Here is a 13,456-nt window from a genome sequence, read left to right on the forward strand (position 1 = left end):
TCACGTGAACTGCATTATTCTTTTGGTTTGTTTGGTGTTATTGTGAAACACTGTAGGCTGCCGGGAAGTGGCCATAAATGTCTGTATATACATATATGTATTGTAGGACTACAGCAGGAAATAAGCTGAGGGGGAAAGACGGTTTGATAATAATAAAGAGATGACTATTACGCCTAGTGGGAGGGGCTATGGGGTATAAGAGAAGGCGGTCAGGGCCCACCTGTTGCTTTTGCTTTCTTTCCAGTGAGCTGTTACAGAGAGGGTAACATGCAGACTGTGTTTTGTATATAGATATTTGTTTGTGCTGACTTAAGTCAGTTCTATTTCTTTGTAAATAACTTTTTGTGCACCTGGGAGGCCGGCAAAATAAATAAATTATCCACACTGAATGCTTTCCGACTACGCCTGTATTTGTTCGGAGGAAGTTTAGGAGAAGGAGCCCGCGACATTGCACTTTAAAGATATTTGTCTGATTTAGCAATTTAAATATTGGTGGAAAACCTGTTTATCAATAAACAATGTTCAGTTCATTATGATGAGCCCTCATTATTGAATTGACATTTAGTATAGACAAGTGAACACACACATGTAAATTATATGCATTAACAGATCATTAAAAGAGCGACATTAAAAGCAGTCATACTATGTAAGTAAGTAGTAAGTAAGTAAAGTTTATTTATTAAGCGCTTTTCACAGACAGGCAGTCACAAAGTGCTGTACACAAATATTAAAATAAACAATACAATCAATAGACATTATACACAATGTAAAAGATCAAATGTAAAGAATGTAAAGAATATAAAATACATAGATCAGCAAAAGGCTTGTTTGAACATAAATGTTTTTAACTGCTTTTTAAAACAATCCACAGAGTCAAGCAAACATAATTGTAGCGGTAAACTATTCCACAGCCTTGGTGCAACAGACTGAAAGGCTCTGTCCCCTTTTGTCTTCATTCGTGTACGGGGAACAACCAACAGACTCTGAGTCTGTGAGCGGAGATGACGAGCAGCAGTGTATTTTATTTTTATTTTACTTTATTTTTTTAAGAAGCTTGGATAAATAATCTGGGGCCTGGCCATTTAGTGCTCTGTATGTTAAAACAAGAATTTTAAAGCGAATTCTAAACTCTATTGGAAGCCAATGTAAAGAATATAAGACCGGAGTAATGTGAACACGCTTGATAGAACGAGTTTGTCTGGCTGCTGCGTTTTGTATTGCCTGGAGGCGAGAGAGAGATATCCAAGGTAGTAAACAGGGACTTACAGTAATCTAAGCGTGATGACACAAATGCATGAATGAGTTTTTCCAGTTCAGCTGAATAGACCACATGTCGCAGTTTAAAGATGTTTCTTAAATGATAGAAACAGGAACGACACAAAGATTTTACATGGGAGTCAAGGCCCAGACAGGAGTCAAATATCACTATGCTATGATAACAACTTGTCAGACGTGAATTTACAAAGATAAGACCTCCATTGCTTTGGTGATTATTTTTCTATGAAGTGAGGAGCAGGAAATTTCATTTTTGTGTGCCGTAAGAGTCATCCCATGGTAGCTTTTAATACATCAGTTGGGGGAAAACTCTCCATTAATTTTAATATACTGTAACTAAGCATTTATGGTGAAAATAATGACGTTTTTGAATGCTGTCTAATTTAAATCATCTTTTGGTTCATCAAATGAGAGAAGGACTTTTATTAGTTAGAGTAACAACTGTCTGTTTCATAAGCATCACAGTTTACATTTTCCAAAACAAAGACGAACTGCACTTAAACATAGGTAATGGTAATTTTAAAATACGGGAATAAAAGACAGAAATGCCCCCCAGATATACCACTGTGTCTGTTAATGCAAGGCTAGATTTTCATGATGTTTCACGCAACAGTTAAGCCATTCAAGGATGCTGCATTTTTGATAACAATGGAATAAATGTAATTGTTTTCCTGCACTTGTATTTCAAATGTAAATTAGCTATTGATGGTTTGCAAATAGCCATGTCAACAACATGAGGCAGGAAGCAGTGTAGAGACTTGTCTTGTGGCTCAATCCTCCTGAAGCTGGAAATGAAGAGAAAAAGCAATGAGAAAATCTTAGCTGATTTAGCTGATTTAAATGTAACACTTATCATTTCAATTAGTCTATCTTACATGTGTTTCCAGATATACGTGCTTCAATAGTTGTTGTCGTTCTCACAGTGATTGTTGTTTCTGCAGTAGCTGCTGAAGAAGGAAGTCTTGCACTTTCCACTATTGTTGTTGTAGATGTGTATGACACCATGGTGGTTGCTGTAGGAGCCTGTGCCATAGTAGCCACAAAAGTGGCTGGTTCAAGTACTGTTGTTGCTGAAGTATTAGTTGTAGCAGATTTCACGGTCACTGCAGTTGTTGTTTGAATAGTTTTTTCTGTTGTCGTAGAAATTATGGTCGTAGTTGTCACAGTTATTGATGCTGGTTTTGAAGGGGTAGCAGTTGATGTCATAGTGCAATTAGGAGTTGGTGTAGCAGGTGTAACACTGACTGGAACAATAAAATATTTATCAAAAATAGATTAATATATATCTATGTATTATCTTTATCCTTCATGAATGTCAAAATAACTTTTGGTTACATTTTCAAATACTCACCAGAAGTTACTGATATAGTGTCAGGAACTATGGCAATACTGAAATTGCTGCTGGAACTGTTAATAGCCTTTTTCATAGTTTGAATAATAGTAGTATTATTTGGGACTTGTGCATTGGGTGCTGTTTGATTGAACACAAGCTCCACCTGTGTCTCAGTTCTATCCACTCGTGTTTGGACTCTAACAAGACTGTGCCATGAAACAAAGTGAGTCAGATGTTAGATAATGATTGCAGATTATTGAACGGTTTAACTATGGTGCATGGCACTTTTAACATTCAAAATTAAATTAAAATAATAATTTAGAGGAAAGTAACTTAATCACTGTTAAAAACATGTTTTACCTGAACCGAATGACAATGGCACGGATGAAGAAAATAAATTTTGATTTGTAGATTCTATCACACTGCAAAAAATTAACACAAAAAGAAAATTTAAACATGGTGAAACAACTTCAAAATTACATTGTCTAAAAATGCCTATTCAAATGAAATAAAATGTATGATTTCAGATTTGTTCTCTAGATAAAGTGTCAGTCATTAAAAGATATATTAAGTTGAAATATTACGCACCGTCTCTTCAACTCGTATTTTGCGATCTTGATATACACTGCTGGTGGGGTCTGTGAGTGCAGGTACATATGGTTCAAGGAACTGTAGAAACAGAAAAACTTGGACAGGTGCAGTCGGAGCTTTTGTAATTGTGATAGTTGTTGGAGTAGCTGTAGTCCCTGATGTTGTTGTGTTTGTTGTTGGGATCACTGTGGTAGATTTAAAATGAGGACAAAATGGACATAAAACATTTAACTAAGTCCTTCTAAAAACTTTGAGACTTTTTGATCAAACATCACGAAATGTTACTCACATGTGGCACTGACAGTGATGGAGGCCCTTTCGATGTCAAAGCCTGTCACGTTTGATGCTGTACTGATCAAAACATTTCTAATTTCAGTGTAATTTGGAGCAGATGAGTTTACAAACTTAAGTTCTATGGTGTTGATGACTGATCCTTGCCTGTAAATGCAGAGACAAAAAGGATAGTTTTGAATATTTAGGGCATTAGGTCAGTGCTCTTAACAGTATATGTCAAAATACTGAAATTACCTGAAGCTCACAACAGCCAAGGAGACAAAGGAAGAAGGGAACGAGTTTTTGTAAGCAGGTTCAATCTACAGACACAAAGCAGATTTTCTTAAAATCACATTTATCTGTTTGTGTACGTGATATATATTATATGTTAAAATACATTAACAGAAGATTATTTAAAGGAAAAAGCTGAGGTCTTGACCCTTACAGAGAGTAGCTCTGGTAGATCACAGAGCTAACACAGACAGAGACTGACAACCATTCACGCTCATATTCACAAATGTCATGGCAAAGACTGTCAATAAAGTTTTGTAATGTGTGTAGAATTTTGAGGTGAAAATGAATATAATCCATTTTGGAATAAGGCCGTAAAATGACAAATAAAATGGAACAAGTCAAGTGCTGTGAATCATTTCAAGATGCACAGTATGGGCAATTAAGAATCACCAGTTAATCTAATTGCACTAACATGTCTTTCTGTGGGAGGATGCCAGAGCACCTGGAGAAAACTCATGTTAAAATGGAGAAAACATGCAATTTCCACACAGAAAGACCCAAGATTCAAACTCAGGACCTTTTTGCCGTGAAATAACAGTGCTTACCACCAAGCTACCATTTTAAATTTAAGTAGTTAAATTACTGCGTGCAGTTTTGCAGTGATTCTTCCTTATTCGGTGAGATAAATTTAGTGTGTTTGGTGGAATAAGTGCTATAAACTCAGGTTCAATACATGAGGTGAAGATGCGAAAGACAGTAGACAGGTGAGTGAAAGAGAATCTGTATCTGGATTCATTAAACTTCATCACTGAAAATCTTTGTTCAAATATGAAGACATATTCAGTGAGAACAAGCCTTAAGGCCACTCTTAACAAAGTTTAAGAGCTTGTCTCCTTTGAGAGGAGAAAAAAAATCCAGCAATAATACTGACTTCAAGTAAAAAAGACTGTAGGTAAATGAGCTAAACACCGCTGGATGAATTATCCATCCCTGGATGTGTAAAGCTTGGCAAAAAGGTTTTCCAAGTTTTATAACCTTGGTAGCAAAAGTTCTCCTCTTGACTTGTTCCTGCTCTTAATCAGTCAAATTCTTGTACTTGTATGAGTATTTAGGGTTTAAAAAAATGTAAACTATATTCTTTAAACAGAATTCTTTCTTCTTTCTATTAGATAAGAACACGACTTTGCCTTCAACGTCAATGACAAATGCTTAGAAGTCCATTCTGCATTGTTCTTCCTTTAGTGAACCCTCATGAATTAGGGAATTTTGTTCAGTGTGAGCTGACAGTGAGAGCTGTGTTTGAAGTACTTAAAACACGTTTCTGCTGGAGCTGCATGTGCCTTTAAAAAATGCAGTGAACAATCAGTTCAAAAGCATATTGAAGTACTTTTAGCACCATATAGTGGCCTGATGCCTTGCATCAATTTGTCATGTAGCTGTAGTTTGAAATTCTCATTCATTCATTCAGGACAGTTGTCCTGGCACTTAGTTCTCATGGGAATTTTTGCATTTTTTCCTAAGACTTTGCACTTATTCTATATAAATTAAGTTGTAATTTTTTACCACCTTCACGTGAAAAAAATGAGAAGAAATATGTATTTGAATATTTGCATTACCTTAATGATCAGATAAACTCTTGTACACTAACTTTATAGATTCTTGGGGAAAAGAAAGACTTACCTGCACCTTTATTGATGAAGATCGAGTTTGAAAAACTTCAGATGATGAATTCAACAAGTCTGCTGTAAAATTGCTTTGAATGGATCTGAAAACAACATATCTAATTGTCAGAGGTCCGGTGGTTGTGGCTGCAGATGTGGTTGTTTTTCCTGTTGTTGTGTTAGTTAGAGCAGGTGTGGGACTACTTAGAGCGGTTGTTGGAGGTGCTGTGGTATTTGTTGGAACTGCTGTGGTAGTTGTTGGAGCAGATGTTGTTGTGGGTACTACTATAGTAGTTGTAGCTGTGGTGGTAGTTGTGGGAGCAGACGTTGTTGTTGGTACTACTGTGGTAGTTGTAGCTGTGGCGGTAGTTGTGGGAGCGGATGTTGTTGTTGGAGCTGCTGTGGTAGTTGTTGGAGCAGATGTTGTTGTGGGCACTACTGTGGTAGTTGTAGCTGTGGCGGTAGTTGTGGAAGCGGATGTTGTTGTTGGAGCTGCTGTGGTAGTTGTGGGAGCAGACGTTGTTGTTGGTACTACTGTGGTAGTTGTAGCTGTGGCGGTAGTTGTGGGAGCGGATGTTGTTGTTGGAGCTGCTGTGGTAGTTGTTGGAGCGGATGTTGTTGTGGGCACTACTGTGGTAGTTGTAGCTGTGGCGGTAGTTGTGGGAGCGGATGTTGTTGTTGGAGCTGCTGTGGCAGTTGTTGGAGCAGTTGTTGTTGTGGGCACTACTGTGGTAGTTGTAGCTGTGGTGGTAGTTGTGGGAGCAGACGTTGTTGTTGGTACTACTGTGGTAGTTGTAGCTGTGGCAGTAGTTGTGGGAGCGGATGTTGTTGTTGGAGCTGCTGTGGCAGTTGTTGGAGCAGATGTTGTTGTGGGCACTACTGTGGTAGTTGTAGCTGTGGCGGTAGTTGTGGGAGCGGATGTTGTTGTTGGAGCTGCTGTGGTAGTTGTAGCTGTGACGGTAGTTGTGGGAGCGGATTTTGTTGTTGGAGCTGCTGTGTTAGTTGTTGGAGCAGATGTTGTTGGGGGTACTACTGTGGTAGTTGTAGCTGTGGTGGTAGTTGTGGGAGCGGATGTTGTTGTTGGAGCTGCTGTGGTAGTTGTTGGAGCAGATGTTGTTGTGGGCACTACTGTGGTAGTTGTAGCTGTGGTGGTAGTTGTGGAAGGAGATGTTGTTGTTGGAGCTGCTGTGGTAGTTGTTGGAGCAGATGTTGTTGTGGGTACTACTGTGGTAGTTGTAGCTGTGGTGGTAGTTGTGGGAGCAGACGTTGTTGTTGGTACTACTGTGGTAGTTGTAGCTGTGGCGGTAGTTGTGGAAGCGGATGTTGTTGTTGGAGCTGCTGTGGTAGTTGTGGGAGCAGACGTTGTTGTGGGCACTACTGTGGTAGTTGTAGCTGTGGCGGTAGTTGTGGGAGCGGATGTTGTTGTTGGAGCTGCTGTGGTAGTTGTTGGAGCAGATGTTGTTGTGGGCACTACTGTGGTAGTTGTAGCTGTGGCGGTAGTTGTGGGAGCGGATGTTGTTGTTGGAGCTGCTGTGGTAGTTGTAGCTGTGATGGTAGTTGTGGGAGCGGATTTTGTTGTTGGAGCTGCTGTGTTAGTTGTTGGAGCAGATGTTGTTGTGGGTACTACTGTGGTAGTTATTGCTGTGGCGGTAGTTGTGGGAGCGGATGTTGTTGTTGGAGCTGCTGTGGTAGTTGTTGGAGCAGATGTTGTTGTGGGCACTACTGTGGTAGTTGTAGCTGTGGTGGTAGTTGTGGAAGGAGATGTTGTTGTTGGAGCTGCTGTGGTAGTTGTTGGAGCAGATGTTGTTGTGGGTACTACTGTGGTAGTTGTAGCTGTGGTGGTAGTTGTGGGAGCAGACGTTGTTGTTGGTACTACTGTGGTAGTTGTAGCTGTGGAGGTAGTTGTGGGAGCGGATGTTGTTGTTGGAGCTGCTGTGGCAGTTGTTGGAGCAGATGTTGTTGTGGGCCCTACTGTGGTAGTTGTAGCTGTGGTGGTAGTTGTGGAAGGAGATGTTGTTGTTGGAGCTGCTGTGGTAGTTGTTGGAGCAGATGTTGTTGTGGGCACTACTGTGGTAGTTGTAGCTGTGGTGGTAGTTGTGGGAGCAGATGTTGTTGTTGGAGCTGCTGTTATAGTTGTTGTTGGTGCTGCAGTGATAGTTGAAGCTGTTGTTGTTGGAGCTTCTGTGGTTGTGGTTGCAGCTCCTGTAATTGTCATTGGCGTAAAAATGGACATTGTTCCTGTATAGGTGTTAGATGTAAATGAAAAATCACAGGAATATCACAGGAATGATTGTTGCTATGTTTGTATATGCCGCCATCTTACCCATTAAAATCAAGAACATAGATATAAACCATTTAACAATCATTCTGCTTTCCATTTAACCTGTAAAATTAAACAGTACATTTATTCACCATGTGAAAACAATTCAACACATCAAATTTTAATCTATAACTCACATAATGTATTTATTTAAATAAAATAAATACTAATAAACTGGCTGCTCATTTATTCTCAGGAGATCACATAAAATCCTTTTAACATGAAATTCTTGATCACAAAAACGAAGAACACAAAAACTTTCATGCTGGATTGCACATATATGAATATATATAAGTTGTATCATAGAAACATCAATATCAGTTGATAATCTCATGCAAAGAGAGCAAAATTTGGGAGTTTCTAGATTGCGGCCCAACTCTAAATAAGTAATTTTCTTAAATATGTGAAATAATAAGAAATTTACTTACCTGAAATGAGAATATATATTGAAAAGTTACTGATTCGCATCTGATGTTTATCTATGATATGTCTATATTGCAACCCTTTTACCTTATGCAACAGTCCACATGGATATGTTGAATCGAAAAGCTGAAGGACCTTAATGAAGAACAAATATACTGCCTGTCAATATATATTGGCTTTGTCCATTACCATACACCCTTCTTTTGTTCTATGAGTCAGTGGTGAACTTTGTATCACAAAAGAACTTCTTTGTTAGTGATAATAAATATAAATAATTCTAACCTTGAGCTGTTATTCAAAGTAGTTATTTGTAAGTCATGCAAATCTATTTAAATACTGAATCCATTTCGGGTCAACAGGTAGTGAAGCTTGCTAAAATTCAATTTCAATGTTGGATTACGTTTCAAGGAAGTTTGTTTCAATGAGCAATTTTAAAATACTGTGCAATTTAAATCTTTTGTTCATCACATAAGAAAAAGGACTGTAATATGTTAGAACTACAACTAACTGCTTCACCAGCATCACAATTTACATTTTACATTTTCAAAACAAAGGCAAACTGCATTGAACCATGTTTAATAGTAATATAAGCAGATGAACTCGTAATATTCATATAAGGAGCAGATATATGTGCTTCGATAGTTGTTGTCGTTCTCACAGTGATTGTTGTTTCTGCACTAGAAGAAGGAAGAAGGAAGTGTTGCATTTGTTGCATTTTCCACTATTGTTGTTGTAGGTGTGTATAACATCATGGTGGTTGCTGTAGAAGCTTGTGCCATAGTAGTCACAAAATTTGCCGGTTCAAGTACAGTTGTTGCTGAAGTATTAGTTGTAGCAGCAGGTGTCACAGTTACTGCAGTTGTTGTTTGAATAGTTTTTTCTGTTGTCATTGTATTGGCGGTCATAGCTCTCACAGTTACTGATGCTGGTTTTGAAGGGGCAGCAGTTGTTGTCATAGTGCAATTGGCAGTTGGTGTCAGTGACGTTGTTGTGACAGTGACTGGAACCACTTTTTCAAAAATGGATTAACATATATATTTGTGTACAGATGATGTTTTATTAGCTAATAATGTCTTGAACTACTAGAAACTACCACAACTTTGTTACTGTAAAATACATCACTAACACTTACAAATGGTGGAGTCATCAATTGTCATCTTAGAGTAAAGGTGTATGTGTGTGCACCTGAAAATGACGGTGGAAAGCCACAATAACCACACAATAACCACAAGAAGCTCCCCAGAAGCTAGGGGTAGACAGAGATGTATCCAGGACAACCGGGCCATTGGCAGCCCCCAAGAGTACTGAGGACCTAAGGCCAAACATCATGGCGATATCAATGGTAAACCTTATGATTTTGTTCATTCGTGGAGACTTAAGAAAACCACTTAAGAATGAGGTCAGTAGGCTTTGATCTGGTAAGAGGCATAAAGATTCAAAGTGATCCAAAGATCCAAAGTGCCATCCATCCATTTTTTGCCAGTTATCAGTGTTCGGGTGGCAGGACTAGCAGTCTGAGAAGAAAAGCTCAGATTTCCCTCACCCCAGCAACCTCTTCCAGCTTATCTGGGGGGGGGGGGGGGTGGGGGGGGGGACCCAAAGATGTTCTTGTGAGTCCTGAATCTGCCTGGTGCCTTCTCTTGGTAGGACGTCCCCAGAAGACCTCACCTAGGAGGCATCCTAATCAGATGCCTGAACCACCTCATACGGCTCCTTTTGATGAGAGGAACAACCTCTCTAGTCTTAGGCCTTTTCGAATGGCCTAGGTCTTCACCACATCTCTTAGGGAGAGCTCAGCCATTAAAAGAAAGGAACTAATTTCTGCCACTTGTTTTTCCAATCTCATTCTTTTGGTCACCAACCAGCGCTCATCAGTATAGATGAAGGTAGGAACAGAGACTGACCACTAAATCATCAGCGTCACTTTTACATTCAGCTCTCTTTTCACCACAATAGATCAGTAGATCAAGAGTGATTCCATTCAATACAATTTTAATTCAAGCTTAAAGGAGCTTCATGTTGTAAGGCAGACCCTACAGTAATACAGCAAAAATTCCAACAATCAAACCCCCTGTGAGCAAGGTCTTGGTGGGAAGTGGGAAGCAAAAACCCTCTTTTAACAGGAAGAAACCTCCTCTACCATGACCAGTTGGGGGTGAGGGGAGTGACACAGAACAAAGACACACTGTGGTACAGAGCCAGAGGCTAATATTAACTAATGCAAAGAAATTAGATGCAAAGAGCTGTATAAATACATACCAAGTAAAAGAAGGAAAGTACATCATGGGAAACCCAGCAGCCTAGGCCTATAGCATTGTAAATATTGGAAGGGTCCCCTGATCCAGCTGTAACAATGTGCTTTATCAAAAAGGAAAGTTTTAAGCCCAACCTTAAAAGTAGAGGGTGTCTCTCTCCCTCACTCTCTCTAATCCAAACTTGGGGTTAGTACCACAGAAGAGAGGCCGGGCTCTGCCTTCCATTCTAATTTTAAATAACTTACCACAAGTAAGCCAGCAGTCTGAGAGTGCTCTAATGGAGTGATATGGTACTATGAGGACTTTAAGATAATATAGCGAGTGATTATTTAAGATGTATGTGAGGAAAAAGAATTTTAAATTCATGTCTGGATTTAACAATGACCCAGTGAAAGAAGCCAGAATCAGTGAAATATGCTCTCTCTTTCTAGTCACTGTCAGTAGTCTCAATGCAGCATTTTGGACTAACTGAAGTTTTTTCAGGAAATCTTTTGAGTTATTCCTGTCCATGCTGTGTCCTGCATTTGGGTCCAATCCTACCTGCCACGGCACCTCACATGCAGGGATTTGCTCAAGTCTATTCTCTGGTGTTAAGTTTGTGGTGTTCCAGTAATTTATTTACTATTTTAGTTTGTTATTTATTTCCCTAATGAGTTCTCAGTGGGACTGAAGGATAATTAGAGTAATGAAACACAGTTTAGTCAGGGCCTTGTCTTTGTGCTATGTGTTTATGAAGGTGTCTGTTTGTTACCTTTGTGTGTTCCCATGCCATTTGGGTTCCTTGTTGTTTTTGCCTCAAGAACTTCATACTGCTGGTACTACTTGTCTCCCACCATTAAAAAGTACACTTTAAGTTTATCTGCATGTTTAATTTTTAAATCATATTGATCTCTTCAGTGGTCTTTCATGCCATTTCTTGACTTTTCTTTAGTTTGATCATGATTTAGATGTCCCATTTCTCTCTTAAAAAATGGGAAAAAATATATATACATATCATCATAAAATGAAAATGACTGTTTCTGACCCCCTCGCTGTAGAGCGAAGTTCTCTGTTCTCAGTTACTAATCTTCCCTTTTTTGCTTTTTTACAACATACTTCATTGTTATGGAACGCCAGGACTGCCATAATGAATTAATTAAATACACCATTAAATAATTAATTAAATATGTCAATAATTAATTAAAATTGGAATTAATTAATTAAATAAATAGTTATGGCACATGTAATTAATTAATTATTGACACATTTAATTAATTATTTATGTGTTTCACATTTTAATTAATTATTGACACATGTAATTAATTAATTATTCACACATTTAATTAATTATTTATGTATTTCACATTTTAATTAATTATTGACATATTTAAATAATTATTGACACATTTAATTAATTATTTAATGATATATTTATTTATTTCATTTTGGCAGTCCTGGCGCCTGGCTCTCATCATGAAATAATTTTATCTGTCAGCCTCACCCATCAAACTCAGGGGGCGGGGTTAACGCTGATCGAGTCAAAACCATTGCTTTTGCCTGGTGGCCATTGTTTCTAGCACACAACAACCGGCACGTGGAAGCTAACAGAACTGAACTTTGAAAAACCCTGTTTGTGTGTCACCAAATACCGTTTTAATATTTTTTTAGCCGAGAATGTAGTGGTTTAATCTTCATGTGTCTGGTCGGTTTGTCAAGATACAGCCTCTTTGCAAAAGTGCTTCGATGATGTCGGAGATGTCTGCCCAGTCTCACGGCAAAGCGTGGGATAGACCCGCTCGCCTCGCAAGCAATCCCACCGACAAAGCGCAGGCCCCGGTACACAGCTGTAGTAACCCCCGCTGACTTCTTTTACTGAGGTTATATTTATCGGTGTTTTATTTCCTGAAGTTCTTATGTGTCCTACGTGTTTCAGTCGCCAATTCTGAATTATAACTAACATTAAAAAAATGTTTAAGGAGGAGAGAGAGCAAATAAATCTGTTTAACATCTGATCTTTGGGTTTTTGTTCAGTAATCAGCGTGACCTGTGTATAAACACATAAAAGAGATAACGTTGGTGTTTCTGTCATGTAGTAACTGCTGGCTTTAACTGTACAAAGGTTGTTCGACACTATGAAACACATACAGACTTCATGATGTTCGGCTAATATTTTTATAGTGAATATTAATCATGAGGGTAAACGGCCCTGTACACCACGGAGCGAGGTCAGCATATCCACGATATCCTCAGCTCCATGAGTTAACACAAAGTTTCCCAGCTGACTATCTAACTGCCGACTATTCCAGAGACGTGAAAATATACAGCATAAAGAAAAGTGTAAGAGACTCAGCAGCAGATTAGAATAACAGTTATACATTTAATAAATCACCAAATGAATCCAAGAAACGAGCAAACCTGTTCCGACAATTTGAGTTTGTATTCCCTCAGCTGCAGACTCGCTGCTGTTTAAATGTCAAACATAGACTCAGTCTGCCTTCACATTTGATATGAGGCCAGCACGTATAGTGGCAGTGTCCTGTTTTAAGATCATACATGTAAAATTGATGCTCTCAATTATGGAGACAGGCAAATGGTTCATGTATGTCTGATGTGTGTTTATTCCTCCCTAAATATCGTTGGTGAAGTTCGCCATGCACGTCAGATTTTCCTGCGCATTTTTATACCTCTGCCAACAGAGAGAGAGAAAAATCACATTCTAACAGACAGCTGGTGCTTAGAATACAGTTGAATAACTATTAAAAAACAGATGATATTTAGATGATAGTTCAGTCTAACACATGTGCCAGTGAACCATTAAACGTCTGTGAAACTATGCAGTTATGAAACGTAACTTTAACCTCAGCCAAACCGATTTGCTCAGTTGTAAATAAAACAGCGAAGTAAACGTGACCCAACAGACAGAACCTGAGTGAATGAAGTCCAGCGTTTAACCACTGAGAGCTAAAACTCAGCTGAGGTTTCAAAGCTGTGTGCCGGTGATTGGACATCAGCCGCTGATCAAGCTGTTCGCCTATAAAGTGCTCTGTAAGGAAACAAGCTCCAGCAGCTCTGCGCTCGGGGAAAACACTATATTAACTTATCTTGTGCAGAA

At 38.8% G+C, this 13,456-nt stretch overlaps 1 protein-coding gene and 1 pseudogene across 1 annotated transcript; both read right to left on the bottom strand.

The window, feature by feature from the left end:
• Positions 1–657: 657 nt before the first annotated feature.
• LOC146714979 (uncharacterized) lies at positions 658–5,509 on the bottom strand (the record flags this gene model as incomplete). Its single annotated transcript, XM_085440731.1, has 8 exons — positions 658–2,060; positions 2,151–2,519; positions 2,627–2,814; positions 2,969–3,030; positions 3,197–3,384; positions 3,489–3,637; positions 3,728–3,792; positions 5,387–5,509. Coding segments are annotated over 8 exons (1,230 nt in total), but the record flags the coding sequence as incomplete, so codon positions are not given.
• Position 5,510: 1 nt separating this feature from the next.
• LOC146714980 (uncharacterized) lies at positions 5,511–7,722 on the bottom strand (annotated as a pseudogene).
• Positions 7,723–13,456: the final 5,734 nt, after the last annotated feature.

This window comes from Copadichromis virginalis, linkage group LG3 (assembly GCF_057382275.1).
Source record: "Copadichromis virginalis isolate Kocher_CV1m ecotype Utaka linkage group LG3, C_Virginalis_male_GT1.1, whole genome shotgun sequence".
NCBI classification, from domain to species: domain Eukaryota; kingdom Metazoa; phylum Chordata; class Actinopteri; order Cichliformes; family Cichlidae; genus Copadichromis; species Copadichromis virginalis.